Source organism: Gigantopelta aegis, chromosome 3 (assembly GCF_016097555.1).
Source record: "Gigantopelta aegis isolate Gae_Host chromosome 3, Gae_host_genome, whole genome shotgun sequence".
NCBI lineage: Eukaryota > Metazoa > Mollusca > Gastropoda > Neomphalida > Peltospiridae > Gigantopelta > Gigantopelta aegis.
Window position 1 is genome coordinate 90,155,451 of NC_054701.1, and position 25,092 is coordinate 90,180,542.

Genomic DNA, 25,092 nt, shown 5'->3' on the forward strand with positions numbered 1-25,092 from the left:
AGCTTAGCTTTTTGGTGAACTGATAATGACATACTGACAAACTGAACTTTAAATTGCACTTGCAATTGCAATTGCGATTTGGTGAACAGCTTAAACCCTGCATTATCATAAACTTTTGTATGGATCACTCCTATGAAGGATGTTTCAGTGGAAAGTAAGAATGTCACTGGAGAAGAAGAACTGGAGCAAAAGGAGGATGACCATCAAGGGTGAAGAAATAAAGGGATATACTAAAAAGGAAAGAAATACAAAAGCCATTCTTCTTTTTAAAAATATGTATTTATATATATACGCAAGAATAAATACAATATGTATGGACGGACAGGCCAATGATCAGCCCTCAATACAAGAAATAAGACAATGTTCTCATGTTTATGCTACTTAACACCATTCTGATGTATCAATATTATGCATACATGTCGCTATTACCAAGTTTCTTCTACAGACCAGCTTCAGTAGCACAGTGGACAAGCCATTAACTCAAGGCTGGTGGGTACTGGGTTTGTATTCCAACCCAGAATGAGTTTGAACAGCTTAGTAGTGAAGTGTAAGTCTACACTAATATCTCTCTCACTAAGTTCTAGCAACTAACCATTATATTCTGTCTGAACACACAACCCAGGTAGTAGAGGAGCATGCCTGGGACAGCGCATTCAAACCTTAGTTGGATATAAGCATACAAATCAAGTAAATAAAAATAAATAACAATGTCCGTTACATGTAATCAGAGAAATGTCTTGTTACTCAACTTGCATCTATAAGATTTTTATAGATTTCATGATTATATAATGTTTAACAATGCCTGCTGTTAGAGAACTGTGTAGTATAGATCTCTAACACACATGCTTTTTTTCTGTGTATTTAAAATTTCATAGTACAGTGAAACCTCTCAAAACCGGATCCTCTGTAAACTGGAATTCCTTCAAAACCAGATATTTTTCAAAGTCCCTTGTTAAATATCTGTGCAGAAAAGTACATCTCTAATACAGACACCTCTTAAAACTGGAAATGTTCAGATGAGTTTCACTGTACTATTTTTAAAATAGTATACTTCATGTGATCTACAGACAACAGTAGCATTCATAGTCACAGCTGGCCTCAACGTGTAGTCGATAAGCAATGAAAAGAAGTATACTGCATTTCTTGTTAGCTGCGCAGAAGTCATCCCCCCCCCCCCCCCCCCCCCCCAAGGTTTGGCACTGTATGTTTAGTTTGAAATTAGGCAGGACAATAGAGCACAAAGTACAAGATAAGCACTGCAGTTGACCCAAGTTTGTCTGGTCTGTTTTCCTGAACTGGTGATCTCCTGCCAGTGTTTGTTTATCACATTAAACCCGTATCTGTATCAAGTCAGGATTCGGCCTCTACACCATCCTTCAACAGGGCTTTGGAAGCTTCTTCTCGGGCTCCAAGCATCTTCAGTCGAGCTTTCTTAAAGGCCTCTGAAATAACAAACACTGACTGTCATCAAACACTGACTTTCAACAAACACTGGCTATCAACAAACACTGCCTATCAACAAATGACTGATAACAAGAAGTACATCTTTAGACGAGCTTTCTTAAAGGCCTCTGAAATAACAAACACTGGCTATGAACAAACACTGGCTATGAACAAGCACTGGCTATGAACAAACACTGGCTATCAACAAACACTGCCTATCAACAAATGACTGATAACAAGAAGTACATCTTTAGACAAGTTTTCTTAAAGGCCTCTGAAATAACAAACACTGGCTATGAACAAACACTGGCTATCAACAAGCACTGGTTATCAACAAACACTGCCTATCAACAAATGACTGATAACAAGAAGTACATCTTTAGACGAGCTTTCTTAAAGGCCTCTGAAATAACAAACACTGGCTATGAACAAACACTGGCTATGAACAAACACTGGCTATGAACAAGCACTGGCTATCAACAAACACTGCCTATCAACAAATGACTGATAACAAGAAGTACATCTTTAGACGAGCTTTCTTAAAGGCCTCTGAAATAACAAACACTGGCTATGAACAAACACTGGCTATGAACAAACACTGGCTATGAACAAGCACTGGCTATCAACAAACACTGCCTATCAACAAATGACTGATAACAAGAAGTACATCTTTAGACGAGCTTTCTTAAAGGCCTCTGAAATAACAAACACTGGCTATGAACAAGCACTGGCTATGAACAAACACTGCCTATCAACAAATGACTGATAACAAGAAGTACATCTTTAGACGAGCTTTCTTAAAGGCCTCTGAAATAACAAACACTGGCTATGAACAAACACTGGCTATGAACAAACACTGCCTATCAACAAATGACTGATAACAAGAAGTACATCTTTAGACAAGCTTTCATAAAGGCCTCTGAAATAACAAACACTGGCTATGAACAAACACTGGCTATGAACAAACACTGGCTATGAACAAACACTGCCTATCGACAAACGACAGGTAACAAGAAGTACATCTTTAGTCGAGCTTTCTGAAAAGCCTCTGAAATAACAAACACTGGCTATGAACAAACACTGGCTATGAACAAGCACTGGCTATGAACAAACACTGGCTATCAACAAACACTGCCTATCAACAAATGACTGATAACAAGAAGTACATCTTTAGACAAGTTTTCTTAAAGGCCTCTGAAATAACAAACACTGGCTATGAACAAACACTGGCTATGAACAAACACTGCCTATCAACAAACACTGCCTATCAACAAATGACTGATAACAAGAAGTACATCTTTAGACGAGCTTTCTTAAAGGCCTCTGAAATAACAAACACTGGCTATGAACAAACACTGGCTATGAACAAACACTGCCTATCAACAAATGACTGATAACAAGAAGTACATCTTTAGACAAGCTTTCATAAAGGCCTCTGAAATAACAAACACTGGCTATGAACAAACACTGGCTATGAACAAACACTGCCTATCGACAAACGACAGGTAACAAGAAGTACATCTTTAGTCGAGCTTTCTGAAAAGCCTCTGAAATAACAAACACTGGCTATGAACAAACACTGGCTATGAACAAGCACTGGCTATGAACAAACACTGGCTATCAACAAACACTGCCTATCAACAAATGACTGATAACAAGAAGTACATCTTTAGACAAGTTTTCTTAAAGGCCTCTGAAATAACAAACACTGGCTATGAACAAGCACTGGCTATCAACAAACACTGCCTATCAACAAATGACTGATAACAAGAAGTACATCTTTAGACAAGCTTTCTTAAAGGCCTCTGAAATAACAAACACTGGCTATGAACAAACACTGGCTATGAACAAACACTGCCTATCAACAAACACTGCCTATCAACAAATGACTGATAACAAGAAGTACATCTTTAGACGAGTTTTCTTAAAGGCCTCTGAAATAACAAACACTGGCTATGAACAAGCACTGGCTATCAACAAACACTGCCTATCAACAAATGACTGATAACAAGAAGTACATCTTTAGACGAGCTTTCTTAAAGGCCTCTGAAATAACAAACACTGGCTATGAACAAACACTGGCTATGAACAAGCACTGGCTATCAACAAACACTGCCTATCAACAAATGACTGATAACAAGAAGTACATCTTTAGACGAGCTTTCTTAAAGGCCTCTGAAATAACAAACACTGGCTATGAACAAACACTGCCTATCAACAAGCACTGGCTATCAACAAACACTGCCTATCAACAAATGACTGATAACAAGAAGTACATCTTTAGACGAGTTTTCTTAAAGGCCTCTGAAATAACAAACACTGGCTATGAACAAGCACTGGCTATCAACAAACACTGCCTATCAACAAATGACTGATAACAAGAAGTACATCTTTAGACGAGCTTTCTTAAAGGCCTCTGAAATAACAAACACTGGCTATGAACAAACACTGGCTATGAACAAGCACTGGCTATCAACAAACACTGCCTATCAACAAATGACTGATAACAAGAAGTACATCTTTAGACGAGCTTTCTTAAAGGCCTCTGAAATAACAAACACTGGCTATGAACAAGCACTGGCTATGAACAAACACTGCCTATCAACAAATGACTGATAACAAGAAGTACATCTTTAGACGAGCTTTCTTAAAGGCCTCTGAAATAACAAACACTGGCTATGAACAAACACTGGCTATGAACAAACACTGCCTATCAACAAATGACTGATAACAAGAAGTACATCTTTAGACAAGCTTTCATAAAGGCCTCTGAAATAACAAACACTGGCTATGAACAAACACTGGCTATGAACAAACACTGGCTATGAACAAACACTGCCTATCGACAAACGACAGGTAACAAGAAGTACATCTTTAGTCGAGCTTTCTGAAAAGCCTCTGAAATAACAAATACTGGCTATCAACACAACCGATAACAACAAGTACAAGGAGCATGTGCTGAATAGCATTATTTATATGATTTCAGTCCTTCATATCAGAGGTATGCAGTCTTCCATGCAGAGCTTTTAATTTTTTCAGAAGCGTTTTTTATTGTCCACCTAAAAATACTGTAACAGTGCAGCTACTGGTTGTTTGAAAAAAAACTTTTTTAACACCAGTGTTTGAATGTCATTATATTGACAATGATTGTTCAATGTGGACTATTAAAAAATTATTTCTATCAATATGTGCAAGTTTTACTTGAGCTTTTTTCTATGGAATGTAAATCACTCACTTGGAGCTTATGAGGAAAGCAATTTATCTCTTGCCTGATATTTTGAAATGTGAAGGACTGTGATTTAAAATCTAACAATAATAATTGTTTTCAGTGTCACAATGGAAAAAAGCATAACTGAAGAATGCAACAAACAAATAAATGTTTAGAGAAGTCTAAATTCTGTTTCATTATAAAAGATTTGCTATCATGATTTTTACACTCAACATTCAGATCATCAGGTTATTATATAACAAAGCCTGGGTACTGAATGTAGCCCCGTTATGTGATAGGTTTTAAAATAATATGTCAATTTGATGTGGATATACATATTCCTTTTCAAGTAACAAAAACCCAAACATTAAACAGTAAATTTATTAAGATGAATAAGTATGTCACGGTATTGCAGGGGCGTGCGCAGAAAATTTTGCAGGGGGGGGGGGGGGGGGTCGAGGTGTCCGGTGTCTGATGATAACATCTCAGTACTTCCATATCCATTCACAGGAATGTAAAAAATCGGGATATGAAAAAATAAATCGCCCACCAACACCCCCTACCACCACCACCACCCCCTGCACATGCGCTTGTATTGTTTCCAAACAAAACAAAATACAAACCTAGCACATTTCCAATGTTGACATTCATGGCAGTGATTCTGAAAAAATATATATATATATATATATATATTAAAGCTGCAATCTTAAGGCAGTTTCTAACATTTATTAACTAAATAGACCATGCATATTATTTAGAATATGTGACAAGTCATAAATTAACATTGGACTATTAAGTATCATATAGTGTTAACATGGACACACATCTGAAGGTTTCATAAAAACTCATGTTTTCACCATCAACAGATATGGTAAAGTTCCTTGATCGGCCCTAGACATTTTGGACAATTTTGTGATAGCAGTAAAGTTCCATTGCAAATTAATTGTACCATGGCACTGTGTCAGCAATTAAACAAGTGCACTAAACTGCAAAGGAGCCACTTGCAATTTAACAATTGTTGTGGCAAGTAGTACATTCCCTGCGCTCTAGTGGTTGCAGCTAATGGATAATCAAGAACAACGTATCACAAGAAGAAAACTAACATGGAGGAACTGTTCTAAATGGAACATTAAGAGGAGTCAGCCCTAGAGGGTTTGTCAAGTCAGTATTATTCTTAATTTGTATCTACATGTATTTGTGAGAAGATATTTATATTAAAAGTATTTTCCATTCCATTTCATTTATTTCTAATAATTATGAAAATGAGACTAAATATTATACAAACCCCATATTCTCCAGAAGATTTCCCACATTTCGCTTGTTTACCTTCATCTCTAAAAATTGTCTGAAACATAAAAAGTAACTATTTGAACACAAAGGTATTGATAAAATTAGTAACTGCCATATCAACAATGTTTTGCTTGCTTGGCAATGTTAACAATTACATATGGCCCCTTATTGAACACATAAATTAAAGTGACCGACCGTAGTTTTTAAATTCTGCGACATGTATATCTTTATTAAAGCCATTTTTTATAATTTAAATTAGAAGTTTATTATTTTAAATTTTAATTTTCATACCCCTGATGTGGTTCTGATCATCCAAGGTTTTTTTTGGGGGGTTTTCATCAAGTTTTGCAATACTCCAAAATGCACAATTCTAAAAACACACGTTCATCAAAAGTAATGGTTATTGAGACAAGCTTTAGTTATATTTAGACACTATTTGCCCGTTTAAACATCACAGACTTTAGCTTCTCTCTGTTATAATCTTATCTAAATGTGTGTTGCAGGTTTGTAGATTAACTAAACGTAGTGTCCATTTTCACTCACTGATACTAGGGTCTGCGCCAAGTGTATTTCAGGGTTATTAGCCTATTGGCAAATTTGGTTAGAACATCTTTAGCCAAAGCTAATATCATGTAACTAAACAAAATAATGGTGGGGGGGGGGGGGGGGGGGGGGCATTCTTTAGAGAAAAATTGAATCAAAACACCATGGCAGACTGACACATTTATCCCAGAAAACAGAGGAGGAAAAAGTGATGTCTGGTATGAACATTTCCAAGGTGGTTCGAATGAGTTAGGAACATGTACAAACTGATAAAGTTAACTGGGCAACATGACAATATTTAAATACTAATGAAATATATCTGGTAAATTCAACTTTATTTATGTTTGGCAGTAGCTTAAATCCTGTTATGGTCAAGCTGGTGAAGACAAACTGACCTAGACTGCATGAGAACATTAAGGCGCAGGCTGACAGTTCCAGTGGACTCCGTGCGGAAACCAAATCGGCTGAGATTGCTTCCCTGTTAAAGATAAATCAAACAATCCTTCAGTAAATACACTAATTACTTAGTTGTAGGGAATAGTTCTTACTGGCTCATCAACTATTATTATTACCATCATGATTTGAAAACAATACTAAGCTCAATCTATCTTTTAATACTGAAAGAGGATTGGTGTAATATGTTGTTAGTAATTCTGACAAATCAGCAGGATGTATTATGTGTCAATTATCAATCATTTGTAAACAGTTACGTCAACACACATAATAATGTAGATGTTCAACAGATGGCTGATGTTAATGGTGGTGAACCGGTATATCCCTGTAAATGATGGACTTGTGCAGTCTCACTTGAAATGTGTTAGTCTTAGGGATCACAAAACCCCAACCTTAGCAAGTCCATGGCTGTTAACCGTCAGTCATGAGACAGATTTCTGTTGTGAGAGAAATTGTGGACTTTTTTTTAATGTCATGCTTTTTTGTGTGTGTGCAAAAATGACAATTGCTTCGTCCACTTTTGGTTTCCGTATTGTCACCCTGATAAAAAAAAAATGGCATCGCCTGATCCCGTATTGAGGGCAATCGACCCCCGAAACCCCCGACCAGGGTATTGCCCTGGACCTAGAAATTTGAGTCACAACCGTTTACTTTTGTTAACAGACATGCAAGTCCCTTGTAAGTAAGGACCTTGCTCCTCTTGTAGTGAGCATCTGCTGCCATGCTATATTTATTGCAGAAACAACTAAGTAGAAATCAAACAGATGGACATCAAACCTCTGAGAATTGAACATCTGTGTCCTAAATATTTTTCACATTATCCATCTCATTTTCATAACCCATTATTATCACATAAATGAGGTTATAAATTAAATTACAAATGAAAAATCTGTTACACAAAACCACATGCATTTTATGTCAAACAACTGGCTAACAAAACCCTTCAGGGATGGGAATTGGTGACTGACTTGTAAAAAAAGAGGAAATCTACAGGGGTCCCGGAAATTCTTGAAATCCTAGGTTAAAATCTATGCCATCCGACACATTTTCGAGGAAAGAACAATTAAAATGCGAGAAAACACAATGTTCCATGAGAGGAAAACAGCTGATCCAAGGAGAATTCCCACCCCTGAACCCTTGTTTGCACAAATTCCGATTTTCAGAGGCCTGGTTTTCAAACTGGAGACTTTCACAGCCATCTACCTCAAACGTTGAAGGCACAAATGTGTAAGTGGGATCTTCCAGTTCTGGTGATCCTCCAATAAAAAAGCGCCGCAGTCGATCTACGACCGAGTTTCCCACCGGCCGCCAGCAGTTGATCGTGTGTTTGCTCACACCTGTACAAAAATTTAAGCAAAACAGGTCAGCTATGCCATAACATTTAACCACTGCAAATAAAATCATTTCATTCTCACCCATTGTATTACGAGTTACTTCCTGTAGCAGACCTCCCCGTTTAAGGGGAGCTATCACACTGGCTCCTTGACACTCACCTGAGACTTATTCAAGGTTAATTTTTATCTCCCCTTAGTGTGTGAATTAAAAATAAAGTACTCCAAAAGGATTAAATATCAATGCTCAGTATGGTAATATCTTAAATGGCTACCCGTAAACTAACCTGGGAGAGAAAGTAATCATTCCCCTCAATGGCTCCTCGTAAACTAACCTGGGAGAGAAGGTAATCATTCCCCTCAATGGCTCCCCGAAAAACTAACCTGGGAGAGAAGGTAATCATTCCCCTCAATGGCTCCCCGTAAACTAACCTGGGTGAGAAGGTAATCATTCCCCTCAATGGCTCCCCGTAAACTAACCTGGAAGAGAAGGTAATCATTCCCCTCAATGGCTCCCCATAAACTAACCTGGGAGAGAAGGTAATCATTCCCCTCAATGGCTCCCCGTAAACTAATTTGGGAGAGAAGGTAATCATTCCCCTCAATGGCTCCCCGTAAATAACCTGGGAGAGAAGGTAATCATTCCCCTCAATGGCTCCCCGTAAACTAACTTGGGAGAGAAGGTAATCATTCCCCTCAATGGCTCCCCGTAAACTAACCTGGGCGAGAAGGTAATCATTCCCCTCAATGGCTCCCCGTAAACTAACCTGGGCGAGAAGGTAATCATTCCCCTCAATGGCTCCCCGTAAACTAACCTGGGAGAGAAGGTAATCATTCCCCTCAATGGCTCCCCGTAAACTAACTTGGGAGAGAAGGTAATCATTCCTCTCAATGGCTCCCCGTAAACTAACTTGGGAGAGAAGGTAATCATTCCCCTCAATGGCTCCCCGTAAACTAACTTGGGAGAGAAGGTAATCCCCTCAATGGCTCCCCGTAAACTAACTTGGGCGAGAAGGTAATCATTCCCCTCAATGGCTCCCCGTAAACTAACCTGGGAGAGAAGGTAATCATTCCCCTCAATGGCTCCCCGTAAACTAACCTGGGCGAGAAGGTAAACATTCCCCTCAATGGCTCCCCGTAAACTAACTTGGGCGAGAAGGTAATCATTCCCCTCAATGGCTCCCCGTAAACTAACCTGGGAGAGAAGGTAAACATTCCCCTCAATGGCTCCCCGTAAACTAACTTGGGCGAAAAGGTAATCATTCCCCTCAATGGCTCCCCATAAACTAACTTGGGCGAGAAGGTAATCATTCCCCTCAATGGCTCCCCGTAAACTAACTTGGGCGAGAAGGTAATCATTCCCCTCAATGGCTCCCCGTAAACTAACTTGGGAGAGAAGGTAAACATTCCCCTCAATGGCTCCCCGTAAATTAACTTGGGAGAGAAGGTAATCATTCCCCTCAAATTTGTTCATGGTGCATAAATACAGCCCGACACAGATACTTAAAACCACACATAACAATTTGTTATTGGTTCATTGTTCCAGTATCTGTTAAAGATTTTACTTGAGGCGAATCAAACTTATATCACGTGACCTATATTTTTGGGTACTGGATATATCTGTAACCTCACCATATACGAGTAACCTCACCTGGTTTTGTAGGAATCTGCATGTACGTGTAACCCTCGGTACAAAATCTGTTCCAAGAGTCAAGAGAAAGGACTTCTATCATGATCACAGGAAAGTGGGGCATATCCTCTGCAAATTAAACAGTGGTTAATGAAAAACACAACAAGCTAAGTGCTCACACACATATCTAATTTTACATGAAGAGTGCAACCTGTTTATTCATATATCACATACCCAGCCCTGGGAAGTCCAATTCTTACTTTAATCTGCCCATGTTCAATATCACTATGCAAAGGTTTTTGAAAATGAGTTTATTAAACAGAACTTCACACATCATTTTGTCAAACTGCTCACCCCAAAATTGGTATTCTGTTTGCCAGACACTAAAAGTAGTACTTTCCAGAACAAACTTGTCATACCACAGAAAATTGGATGTCTTTTTGCCATGGCAAACATTCTAAACAGTTTCATTCATTCAACAGATCCCCGAAATCTCACAAATACAAATTACCTTTATTGTCATCCCTTACAGAATCATTTCGATAAAACAGTTCAAAACTAAAAGGATAGCTGAAATGAGCAACATCTTCCTGAAATTAGAAAGAAATGATCTATTACAAAATCAATTACACATACACAAAGTACAAGCAAACATGTGAAATACTCAAATGAGTTGAGCCAACATTCTGTAAGTTGTGTAAACCAAGCTAGCCACAATGAATTGCAACTTACGTTATCTTCTATTTTTGTGTAACAAGTCTGGGTAACCCAGGCCATCTGTTGATGACTGCCAACATACCAGTCTGAAAGTAAGAAGTAAGTTTGTTAAAGTTTGTTTTGTTTAACGACATCACTAGAGCACACTGATTTATTAATCATCGACTATTGGATGTCAAACATTTGGTAATTTTGACATATAGTCTTAAAGAGGAAACCCAATTCATCTTTCCATTAGTAGCAAGGGATCTTTTATATGCACCATCTCACAGATAGGATAGCACATACCATGGCCTTTGATGGTGCACTGGCTGGAACGAGAAATAGCAAAATGGGCTCATCGACATGGATCGATCTCAAACTGACTGCGCATCAAGCAAATACTTTACCACTGGGCTACATCCGGCCCCGAAAGTAAAAAAGGGACAAAAATATTACCACCAAGAAATAGCATATGTTATGTTACCTAGGCCAGTCACAGAATCTAACGTTTTAATCACTACACTGTCACAACTGAAATAGCATATGTTATGTTACCTAGGCCAGTCACAGAATGTAACATTTTAACCACTACACTGTCACAACTGAAATAGCATATGTTATGTTACCTAGGCCAGTCACAGAATCTAACATTTTAACCACTACACTGTCACAACTGAAATAGCATATGTTATGTTACCTAGGCCAGTCACAGAATCTAACGTTTTAACCACTACACTGTCACAACTGAAATAGCATATGTTATGCTACCTAGGCCAGTCACAGAATCTAACGTTTCAACCACTACAATGTCACAACTGAAATAGCATATGTTATGCTACTTAGGCCAGTCACAGAATCTAACGTTTTAACCACTACACTGTCACAACTGAAATAGTATATGTTATGCTACCTAGGCCAGTCACAGCATCTAACGTTTTAACCACTACTCTGTCACAACTGAAATAAACACAAATAGATCAGTGAACTTTGATAATATGAACAACTGAACCAACTATATACTCAATTCAATGTTAAAAAACTTCTGGTAACATTAATAATTTCACTTTCAATAATTCAGTGCTTTTGTAGAAAATTTTAACAGCATTCTTACATTGAAGTATCAAGTTTGCAAACAGATATCAAAAGGTTCTATCAAGTACAAGTAAAAGGCAATATACACATCCAACAAGTAAGCAAACATTTACAGAATCACTTGCATGAATAGTAATATAACTGTGAATGTTTTGTCACTGAAGATCTTGTAGGCCTACTCACGTTTTGGCAAATCCACAAAGAAATTAAGATATAAACTTTCACTTTCAAATCCTTTGGTAGACTCTGAAAATAATTTTTTTAAAGATGAATACAATCCCCAAACAAAAACACACATTTATATCAAGTAAATCTAGATAAACAATTTGAATATTTTATAAAGTGACTTCAACAAGTAATCTTTGTTGTTACCTGATCTTTCTGTATTATTAAGATATATTATAGGAATAATATTACTATTAGAATTACTACTACACTACAAGGACAGACATTAGGGATATAATGATGTTGCCTCAAAATGGATTATATTCTACATCCAACTAAAATATCTAGTAAATATGACTAGATTTGTTCTGAATCAACTGTTAACGTAAGAAGTAAACAAGTTACCTATTTCTCCATAAACAACTAGTCTTAGAACATTCGGCATTGGCTGCAATATAAAAATACATGTTCAAAAAACAAAATGCAAAACACCAGTAAGAATAAGAATATACAGTCATTACTTAAAATACTTCAACATACTTTGAAAGGGTAAAAGTCATACATAATATTTTGTATTCTAGTACTTATTCCCGACTATTGTGAAGTTTAACATATAACTATTGTGAAACATAAGGTCACTTCTCTCTCGGTAAGCACTAATTCCTGCCCTTGACAGACTGCCTGATAGCTACTGAGGTGTGTGGCCAGGATAGCATGCTTGCACTATAATTGGATGCTATCATTAAAATTAAATTGAAATGAAATAAAGCTTAGTTTATAGACACAGCATGGTTACTACAAAGTCGGTACATATCTATTTGTCTGGTTACAAGCTTGCTGTCCTTTTGCCAGTGTCTGACATCTCAATCTCATGACCAACAGGAGTTTCTGAAATAGCACATTCCAGCCCGCCGTACTGATGAAGAATAACTGTAATAACTGTCTGTGATACTCACAATCTCAAAATCATGTCCAATACAGGCCTGCAGGAAGTCTTTGTGCCGATTGTACACCTGGTTTCAAATAAATGTTATATTAATACATAAACTAATTTACATCAAAATATTTATCAATAAAAACAATTAACTTTATGTGTATACATGCTTATCAAATATTAAAATTGTTCAGTGGAAACTGTCAAGCTACATATTTTCTAATAAAAGTATCAGACAAGATAAGGTCAGTAGTACACAGTACTAATTTAAAAAATCCACTATAACAACTGTTATACCACAATATCCACCATTACATAATAATTACTTGGTATACTTTATACTCTGGCTTTTATGCATGTTGCATCCTGATTTATTATTTCAGTATTAACACAACCATATAATTAATGTTGTATTCTTGCCTTAACATTTAATGGTAAATGGATATTATGAGAAAAATGAAATGATGACCATGTATTTGACCAGTTTATTCCCAATGTGTAAAACTAAAAAGACTGCTAATAACTAAAGTAATCTTACTGACTTTGATTAACCGTTTTTTGACAATATTACACAACGTAAACACTGTAAATTCCTACCTCTCTGTACATTTTCACTTCCTTGTCCTTCTCTTGACTGAAAATACAAACATCAAGTACTGTAAGTTAGGAAAATAATGGGTCATGATATTATTGTTATCAGAAGTACACACTCACATGAATATTTTTTATTAATGTATCTGCTAAATGTTTGATTGCACTTTACCATAATTACTTTCTATTGACATAAAATAGTGTTTTCATTTAACAGTTAAGGTTTGATTTGTTTAATGGCACCACTAAAGCACACTGATTTATTAATCACCAGCTGTTGGACGTCTGAGGTGTTTGATCTACCAGATGTGGGGCTCCACCGGTTGGAGTGGGAGAAACCTGTCTGAGAATGGGCTCACCAAAGAGGTGATACTAGTATTCAAGTACCTCAGGTGAACACTCTACCAACTGAGCCACATCCTTTATTTTAGCAGATGCACCCATACATTTCTTGAGGGTTTTGTGTGTGGGGGGGGGGGGGGGGGGGGGGGTGTTGTCTTTAGTGTTTTGTTATTTTATTTTTGGTGGTGCTATTGTCAAACAAATAATGCATCATTTGTACCAATATATTCATGATTTACAGCATATTAAATATCACAAAAGGCATAAAGCTACAGAAGTTTGTCTTATGAATATATTGAGGATTGGAGTGATACAAACAAATGTATTTGATTGAATCAGATATTTAAATAACCTGATCAGTAATTCTCAAATTACTTGCCTGTTTTGCCTCTTCGATTTATGATCAATGGTGTATTCAAATATTTCTACAACACAGAAGATGTAATTTTAAACACAAAATATGAACTAGTATTACAATAAATAAACTGCATTAAAGAATCTGCACAAAAATGAACCCTTTATAAATGTTATTGCTATAAACGTATAATTGTGATACCCACCTTATATGAATACATAATATGTAATATTTTTTTACAATCATTATAATAGATGAAGCAAATAACAAACTAACACAGTGAACTGGTAATATTGTTACACTTAGAACTGAATAACAACCTAGTTATGTTCAGGATCAGACATCATTAGCCAAATGGTTAAAAGTATCTTGGTTCACATCAAGCTGATATGTCCCACTAGAATACAAAAGTTGAACACACCTTCAATTTATATGAATGGCCAATGCTATGACCTTTCCACCACATTAATTAAACAAGTTCAGTGACATAAATTAAAATTGATAATTATGGGTAAATAAATAGGATATTAAATTTTCCTCCATGTCATATCAAGTTTAAGTTCCTTGTGACAATTAAAAACAATTTTACTTGAGACGTAAACATGATATGAAATGGAAGTCATTTAATATCCGATAAAAATCACCATAGTACTCATGATGGTGTAAAATGGATATGTTTTATCAACTGTTCAGAGTGGGCATCCTTCTGCTAGTAGAGAGTAGCTAAGTATTATACAAATGATTATAGTACTTACCACCGCCACAGTCATTACTGTGCGACGTTGTTTCCACGATGTAAGTATTATACAAATGTTTACAGTACTTACCACCACCACAGTCATTACTGTGCGACGTTGTTTTCACGATGTAAGTATTATACAAATGATTACAGTACTTACCACCTCCACAGTCATTACTGTGCAACGTTGTTTCCACGATGTAAGTATTATACAAATGATTACAGTACTCACCACCACCACAGTCATTACTGTGCGACGTTGTTTCCACGATGTAAGTATTATACAAATGTTTACAGTACTTACCACCACCACACAGTCATTACTGTGCGACGTTGTTTCCACGATGTAAGTATTATACAATTGATTATAGTACTTACCACCACCACAGTCATTACTGTGCGATGTTGTTTCCACGATGTATGTATTATACAATTGATTATAGTACTTACCACCACCACAGTCATTACTGTGCGACGTTGTTTCCACGATGTATGGCACACGGCCGCAGTTGAAGTCGGGATTGATGGACAGGACACCCGGAGCCTGAAGAACAATCTCACACAACACATATTCATTATCTGGACTCGGCGGGCTGGAAATGGGAGAAATTAAAAATATATATTATTTAAAGGTTACATCAATATATTTTAACTCCAACCATAAAATATGACAATAAAATACATCATCTAGAGTTATTTTGATGAAAACTGCTTGTTCAACGTCTAAAGAAAGCAATGGAATGCTTGTTTAATGACACTTCAGCAATTACTTTTAATTAATGGCTAGTGGGTGTCTAGCATATGGAATGCATGAAACTTAGTCTAGATAGTGAGAAAAAAACAAAAGACATCACAATATACATTTGAATCTTCAGTCTATATTCAAATAAGGCTATTCCAGAATTAATGACATAACGAAAGTGTGAGGCATTTTTTTTGTATACCCTTCATCCACAAAAAGATTTTTTTTATTACACAAAGAAAAAACATCAGCAGATACACATAAACTAACAATTATATAGCTTCAAGTCTTCCCCATGTATTAAATTGGAACAACCCATATACGACTATGAACCTAGAAGATGTATTGCTGATCATTTCTAACAGGTAAAACCTCATCCCTTGTATTAAATTGGAACAACCCATATACGACTATGAACCTAGAAGATGTATTGCTGATCATTTCTAACAGGTAAAATCTCATCCCTTGTTCACCGACACTTCAATACTAAAACTAAATGTGGAAGTAGGTGCTGACCTTTTCCTGATCTGAGTCTTCATAATATTAGTTATCAATTGGATGTACATGTGTCAAGTAAGTTAAGTTGGGTGTAAAATTTTAGTAAAAATCTATTCCTAACCAGCGACTGATATTGAATGGGTTACCTGCCCTTTGGACTGAGATCTGCCATTATGTACATCACTTGTAAAGGTGGTGGCACCAAGTGATTCTTGAGCAAGAATTCTTTCGATGGTTTTGGTTCAATGACATTTGATTTCGGAATGTTGCTATATTCTCTAAAACAAAACGAAAAACAATCCATCAGTAAAAATACTCTCTAAATACAGAACACTTAAGGCAACACATTAAAACTACTGAAAATTATAAAATGTGTTCTAATCGTGACTGGAAAGTGATAACCCTTACAAAATAAGCTCTTATTTGACCAACATGAAAATAAACAGTCCGTAAATACTTTAATTGTTAAAGGTTAATTGCCATTTTTAATATACAGGTTTAGTGTAAAACAGGAATTCTGTGGCATTAAACATCTCACTAAATATAAATTGATTCAGTGAATAAAGAACATTCATGATTAATGCAGGTCTTAAAACGAAAATAAATAAATAATTAAATTACATGTTTTACTGTTATAACCTTTGTAAAAATATGAACTGAGATGGAACACTGAGTAACAATAACTTACGTTTCACTGACCTAGGATGTGTAAGTTTAGAGAAATGGACCTACATGCAAAAGTTTAGCCTTCAGCTAAATGCAAAAGTATAAGCCATCATTGCTGTAAACTATATAATACCTTTTGAGTGTTAAGGTGAAACAAAACAAACATATAAACTGGTTTGGCTGCTACTACACTATATGTTTTGTATAACACAAAGAAATAAAATGTATTTCTTTGATTTACTACCACTGCTTAGCAACATGATATGGCACCATTTAAAATATTTGGCCCATCTAGATAAATTGGTTTTATTTTTATTTTAACTCTTCTTTACAGACACTATTATAATATTGATCAAATATACTTTTTACAAACAGTTTAGTGTTCTTTTTTCAGATTTAACTGAAAAAAGAGCGTTCAGTGTTACAATATAGGAATTTCTCCAGAAACAATACATTGAACACCTTTCCCTTTTTTGGCGACCTCCAAATCTGCGTTGGCGAACCTCACTAAGTTTGACAGCCAGGTGGCTTGGTTTTTCTTTAGGTGATGTAGTCATGTACAACTGAACAAAAAATAATAATAGTAAAAAGTTAAGAAGAAATCCATTTGCAACAAAAGATATATTATGTATCAAATCATCCGTTCTCGTTACACATGCGACAAACTAAGATGTGACACAGATGTAATGTTATTGCTTAGAACTACACGACAGATGGAAATGGGTTATGAAAAACAAACATGGAAATTTTAATGTTGGTGGTCGGCAAGTGAGATCAACAGAAAGCATATCGTAAGTTTGAAACCCAAAATATGAAACATTTTAAATCAGCATGAAAAAACTGGAAACGATGTACAGACTAATAAAAAATAGGGAAATTCTGGATAAATCTGGGACAATTTCATCTGTCTTTATATATATCATATATAACAATAGCAACTGAAATGTTACTCCAATTTTCTCTTCATTACAAGAAGGAGGGTTTCTGTCATAGGGTACGGAAGGTAAAATTACACACCTTAAATTCTTGGAAAATAATGGATATATATTTTATCTTTTTTAGATAGATAGATTACAGAAAGTGAAATGGTGTTTGTCAAACTATATGAAGTCAGTGTTTAATCTGAACACATTTTAGACCCATATCCACCTATTAGGGGCACTTATTATCTCGTTTGTTTTAATTACCAGGGCAAGCTCTGGCACTCGCCAAATTCGCCAATTTGCAAATTTTGAAAGCAGTTGGCAAATTTTATTTTAGTTTGGCGATAAATTTCATGTAATAATTGACATGTTTTTAGAAAATAATTGACAATTTGTGAAATGTTGAAGTTTAATAGACAATTTGTCAACTTGTTTTGCTTGCCCAGAGCTAGCCCTGATTACGTACCCTTAAATAATTGTTTGGCAGGAAGCCTGAGAAGAAACCAACCAGTACATATAATCAAGCACTGAGATAACAAATATGAACAAAGACATTACATGTAATAATTTAATTGATGACAACATGATATTTTATTTTTGTTACGATTTACCTACATATATATATGTATCTTAGAAAGTGGCTTAAAAGTAAAGCACAGTTATATAATAATATAATATATGAAATAACATTATATAATGTACAAAGTGAAAAGGTAACAAAGAAGAATCAAATAACCATTTGATAATATAATCCAGTAATAAACTGCACCATAATACTGATGTTAAACCATCAATGGGTGCTAATTCTTTGTTTTTCGAAATCTGAGTGTGAACTACTGATGACAGTAAAGGTGAACAATGGATATATATATACTCACACTGTCCATGTAAGAGAAGGAATCATGGTCTACATAGGTGAAGAGGCGGTTTGTTGGAGTTTCGTTCTTCCTGCAGAACAATACATTTAATTCATAATTATTAATATGTAGATTAAAATACACAAAATACAGAGGTATCACAACATTTGTCACATATATTTCTACACTCAGTTACATTTCATATATCATTCTTAAGTGATTATATTAATAAACTGGTTCATGTTTCAAGAGCTACAGAACCCTACATCAGTCAAAGTTTACTTACAAAAGAATGGTAATCTCTTCATGGTATTTTCTTTCAATCACATTAAAATCTGGATTATCATGTCTATAGGTCTCAATTTCTTTCTGCAAAAAAAAAGAAAACAATAAGCAATGCAATACTATTTAATTTTCAGGAACGAGGAATTGTTCTATAAAGATTTTTATCATGAACAAATTATTCTGCCAATTAACATGCAATACCTTTGTATGGTATAATTTAACAAATATATTTTACATATTAAATAAATTTTTGTAATTTCCATCCTCACATATATATTTTTATAGACTCCATAGGCAGTACTTAAAGATAGAGAGTTTAGTCATTTCAAAAATAAAATCCATCCAGTTATTTTCAAGGATCTTGTAAGTTACTGATAATTAAAAAATGTATAATGAAGATTTCACTGACTTGTCCATCTAGAATAATTTGAGAAAAAAACATCACTATATATATATATATATATATATATATATATATATATATATATATATATATATATATATATATAATATTAACTTGGATATATTATACTTTGACTTCCATGGTTTATTTACATACAATACTGTTTCGTACAGGTCGCAAACATCGCGACCTGTACGAAACAGTATTGTATGTAAATAAACCATGGAAGTCAAAGTATAATATATCCAAGTTAATATTATATGTGTAACCGCTCTACTGTAACAGTATAGAGCACTCTAGTGGCACACCGATAACAAGCTTCATTTGAATTTATATATATATATATATATATATATATATATATATATATATATATAGCTGAATCCTGTTGGCTCGAACCCCAATGGTGCTTGAGAAAGTGTTCAACCCATCGGGTAGTTCGACCTAACCATTCAGTTAACATTGTGTAAGTGTAACTCCGGACTTTATTTTTGGTTGAGTGTTGCGGTGTATTCGACCTTCCTGAGTTCGACCCAACAAGATTCTACTGTATATAAAACAAACAAACTTACTTCAAAAAGATAAACTGAACTGACTTGCAGCAACTGGTAAACTTAATAAGAATTTCAATGAAATTAGTGAATGCGAATCCAACAAGTACCGTATTTGACTGGAAATTAGCCCATGTCTTTGAATAAGCCCCCCTCCGTTTTGATAGCATTTAATAAATTAGGCCCTCATTCGTAAATAAGCCCACCCCCAACTTCGTCACCTTATAAATAACACGAAATTGTAAGTTTACTCAAAGTTCATTCAAAAGGTCATACCTCCTGCAGATAATTAAACACAAATGTAACAATATTTTACCACCAGTGAGATTTAGCAGTTTAACAGTAACAGTGTGTAACATTGTTTTCAATTTCATGCATGCAGTATTTCTTTGAAGTACACACACCCAAGTCTGAACTAAAACCAATGTCTATTTTTACCATCACACTGGGTCCGCAGTTAATGCTAATTAGGCAAATACCTTATTCTGATTGGCTAAGAACAATGACCTAGATTGACAATTCTTTTTAGTGTTAGCTGGCTGACTGTCAAAAATGTGTGTATACGCTATTGAGTTTGTTGTTAATTGCTGTTGTTTTAAGTCTTCTCGGCATTAAATTTTGGATGTAAATAAACAGCACTTAAGTAATTTTAACATAGAAGGTGTGTTTCTGATAATTAGATACTAGTCAAAAATTTTTTATTAATAATTAATAAACAATTATTATTTATTAATAACAAATGGAACACTAATCAATAGATGTGCTACTGAATGTTTTTTGTTTTCTTCCTAGTTAATTTAATTATTATTAGTTAATTTAATGATTATTATTTATTTTTATTATTATTATTAATATTTTTTTCAACAAAACTGGCCCCTTCTCTGGGAATAAGCCCACCCCATGCTAAGCTCACAATGAGTTGTCTTGGCCCCCTGGGCTTATTTCCGGTCAAATATGGTACATGGTATATCTTTGGGGGGTTTGGGGGGTTTTTTTGTTGTTTTTTTGTCTGATACAATGGGTTTTTTTTAGCTGAACATTAGGAAACAACACTGCAAACACTATTTTCTAAACAACTTGGTTTAAATAATATTTTACAAAGATACATATTTCACAACCTGGCTAAAGACCTTCTGCTGCCATTCAACAACCAAACTCTCTGGTTCGTAAATCTGTGGGTACGCACTTTGCATATCCTGCAACTCCACCGTACCATCCTGCTGGGGTCCAGTTGGAGGAACTATGGCTGCGGTGGTTACACGCTTCAAATCAACTCTGAAAATAGTGACAATCAATACAACATGCCTGATACAAAGTTTAAAAGACTCCACTAGACCACATTGGCTATTGGATGTCAAACATTTGGTAATTCTGATATATAGTCTTGGAGAGGAAACCCACTATATTACTAGTACTAGTAGCAATGGATCTTTTATATAGGCACCATCCCACAGATAGGACAGCACATACCATGGCCTTTGAGAATCCATGACATTTCGCCCCCAAGTTGATTCGTCCCCGTTTGCCTGTTCGCCCCTCTTTAGAGGCATGTTAGTGTGTGCGTGTGTGTGTGTGTCACTGTTTCTTTTCTTACAGGGGAGGAATTTTTGTCTTTTCACGATGTGGATGGATCATGAGTCAGTCGGGGCACCGATGATATAATCACCAGTTTAATTAATTTATATATAATATATATATATATATATATATATATATAGTGTTTCATAAAATTAAAAAGAGCACTTTTACACATATAGGGTTGCACTAGAGGAAACTCGGCACACATAGTGGTATCTTTATGGGGGGCGAACTGGTACCTTTGTGGGGGCGAACTGGTTATGCATGTGGGGGCGAACTGACATCCTATTTGGGGGCGAACTGACTGGGGGTGAACAGACCTGGGGGCGAACTGGCATGAGGGCGAAACGTCTGAATATGCCAGTCATGGTGCACTGGCTGGAACAAGAAATAACCCAATGGGCCCACTGACAGGGATGCCTGATACATGCCAATGAGGAAGAACTTAACTGTGGTGTAAACTGTCTATTTGTTAGGTTATTAACATATCCTTGCGGTATGAGTTTTAGCGCAGATAAGCAACGATCTCGCATAGTGTAGAAATAACGATGTTTTTCTTGATATTATTTACAGAGACATAACCTAACATATATATCATTAAAATATAAACATTAAATTCAATATATAGTGAGATTTTTAATTTTAGTTTTAGCTTACATGTGCATACTGTAATATTCTAACCTTTTTGATGCGGTATGTATTTTGACGCGGAACATCCAGATAACTTGTGAATGACCAATATTCAAGAAAAACAACTCCAAACAACTGGAAATGATTGATGGTGGTCCATAAATTCCATATTAATAATACACGTCAAAAATAACACAATTAAAATACATTTTAACAAGATTGTCACATGTAAACCATATAGCCCAGTGCAAACATAGTCACTATTTGTACATTGATAGGGTGGGAGTAAATTTGACAGCCATTTGAGACTTTTTTGTTTGTTTATTATTAGTATTATTCAAAACAATGTCCACTTTACATTTCATGTGAAATAGATGTTATTTTAAGATGTAATATGCACTTGAACATCATTTAATCCTGACCCAATATAATCCTATGCAGTGCATATAAAATAAGGACAGGGGACTCATTCGGACGTCCATAAAAATAGATTGACGTACAGGTGATCTAACTGCCTTGTGTTTACTTCAATCAGGGTTCATACACTTCAAATGGTTTCATTTTCCAGGACTTTCAAGGGCTATTTTCGTTCATTTTCCAGGACTATTTTACCTTTTTCCAGGGGTCTGAATATATGACTTGGAAAGAAGTTTTTGTTTAACGACACCCTAGCAGATTGTTTAGTCAATGGCTGCTATGTCTCCAACATACAATACTTGTTACACACAGTCTACAGTAGTCACACCCAACTCTGGATATAACTTTTGGATGGTAAACTTGTAAACTAAAACTGTTGAAATAAAATATTTTATTAACTACATTTGTTGTACATTGTACAAAATAGTGATATAAACATGTATCTAATACTCAAATAGAATAGAGCAATCAACTTGGCTAGGTAACTATTGCTTCAGTGTGTCCACTTTTAGAATAGAATGTTTTCACCTAAAACAAAAATTAATAATAAAATATAATATGCATCATATAAGAAAAAAAAGAGTAAATAAAGCAAAATAACACACACACACACATACATATATACATACATATATATATATATATATATATACACACACACACACACACACACATATATATATATATATATACACACAAACAAGTATGAAACAGCTTAGAACGTTTATAATTATTTGTGTGATCTAAACCGGTCTTGTCCACGCCTCCTTGTGTAAATTAGTTGTCAATTAAATCCTTGCAGCTAAAGCTCAGCTGCTAAATCAAAGCGTGTTACACATGCGCATTCTGAAATATACATTCCTTTGTTTTGGCTTGGCTCAAGTAGATGAATAAACATGGGCGACACCACCAAAAGCAACAAGTGTAACAATGTTATACACTGTTACGATTGTTGAAAGGAGACCTTTGCAAATCTCTATGGTGTTAAACTCATTCTTAATCTCACGTTACATCGATGGGGTTTATTTAAAGATATGGGCTTCTTTCCGGTCAAAGGATTAATCATGGTCACGACTCGCCGCACAGGATTCAGACCCAAGTGGTGGGCCATTGTTAAAGCGATAGCTCACTTTGTGAGGTGTTAATTCCTACTTAATTATACACTGTTTAATTAACGTTTATGAGCTAAATGGATTTATTCAGTTACTCGAAGTTGTCGGGATTTAACAGGTCCATAAAATTATTTACATGCAAGTAGTCAACTTATATGACGTCAGACGCATTTTCGCATCTACCCGTTTTTCTTTTTCTTTTTTTTAATGTCATACTGGTATATATTTTTTATCCGGATTCCATGCTTGAAGAATTGTGTCGCTATCTCAATTAAGATTATCTACTCGTGCTCGTTAGAGCACCACTACGCCTATCTATAGACCAAATAAACCAACACAGTATTTCCTGCTCAACAACTGACCAATGGCAGTCGACCTGGGGGTTTTTCTTTCTTTCTTTTGGGGGAGGGGTACCTGAGTCAAACACGATTATTTAATGTATTTGTAACATCACTAAAAAAAAATTTGAAACAAAATTTCAAATTTCCAGTACTTTCCAGGAGGTAAACTGACTTTTCCAGGACATTTAAGGACTTTCCAGGTTAAAAAAAATAAAAAATAAGCACTTTCCAGGGTTTTCCAGGATGCGTGCGAACCCTGTTCAATAGTAGCAGATGACAATGTTTCGTGTAGCAGGTCAGTAAAATTCATTGAGAAAATTTGGAGATAGAGGGATGTTTATGTATGTTAAAAAAGTGCCTTACGGAAAATAGTACTTTTAATTACATGGCATTTTTAATTGTTTATACTTACCGCAAACTGGCAAATTGAAAACACTGCATTATTCTTATCAATAAAAAAATGGTATAATATCCGCCCGGTCCCCTCCATTATTATTTTTAGTTAGGGTTGAGGGTTAGGGTTAGGGTTAAGGTTAGGGTTAGGGTTAGGGTTAGGGTTGGGGTTATGGCTGGGGTTAGGGCTAGTGTTGGGGTTAGGGTTGGAGTTAGGGTTAGGGTTAGGGTTAGGGGGGACCGGGTGGATATTTTTCCAAAAAAATACTTCCTTCAACAAAAATATCTGCATTTGACGTCATAGTTTTTCTTTGATGACGCACAATTGCTATTTAAAGATTGCGCACCAAAATACATACTGCATCATAATACATACGAAGATGATACTTTTATGGAGAATGTTATCAGTATTTCAAGGATTCAAAATATTTATTAAAAATAAATATTCTGATGGAAAATGTAATGTGTGTGTCCTCTAGTGATATACTGCTTAACGCAAAACATTGTGAAATTATATATAATTTATTTATGTATGCTAATATGTGTCAAGTGTCAATGGATTTGACCTTCCATTTCAATTTTCATGCACAAACAAGTTTCCAAAAACCCGTTTTAAAATGTGTAGCCACATTTGAAACCCACATCAAACATAACATATTATTACTGCACAAACAATAATTTATACAAATAGTTTTGCAAAATACATACTTGATTTTAAGGTTTTCAATTGGATCATTTGTTCTGTAAAAAACTGTCCCAACATCGGGATCACCGAGGTCCGCCATTTCCAAACATAATAGGACTGCAGCAAATCATTAAAAAAGAAAAGAAAAAAGAAGTTATTTTATTTCTTCTTTTTTATAGAGATGGAAAGGTGAATG

At 35.3% G+C, this 25,092-nt stretch overlaps 1 protein-coding gene across 1 annotated transcript; it reads right to left on the reverse strand.

Moving 5' to 3' along the window:
- Positions 1 to 260: 260 nt before the first annotated feature.
- LOC121369304 (Meckel syndrome type 1 protein-like) lies at positions 261 to 24,996 on the reverse strand. Its single transcript, XM_041494273.1, has 20 exons — positions 24,920 to 24,996; positions 20,859 to 21,015; positions 18,788 to 18,870; positions 18,523 to 18,592; positions 17,184 to 17,284; positions 16,202 to 16,333; positions 15,266 to 15,408; positions 14,101 to 14,146; positions 13,386 to 13,422; positions 12,811 to 12,867; positions 12,260 to 12,302; positions 11,873 to 11,935; positions 10,631 to 10,701; positions 10,410 to 10,488; positions 9,920 to 10,027; positions 8,141 to 8,274; positions 6,880 to 6,962; positions 5,937 to 5,996; positions 5,275 to 5,312; positions 261 to 1,442 (listed from the first exon to the last, which is right to left on the reverse strand). The coding sequence occupies exons 1-20, from the start codon at positions 24,994 to 24,996 to the stop codon at positions 1,351 to 1,353; spliced, it is 1,674 nt and encodes a 557-aa protein (XP_041350207.1). The 3' UTR covers positions 261 to 1,350.
- Between the last annotated feature and the right edge of the window lie 96 nt (positions 24,997 to 25,092).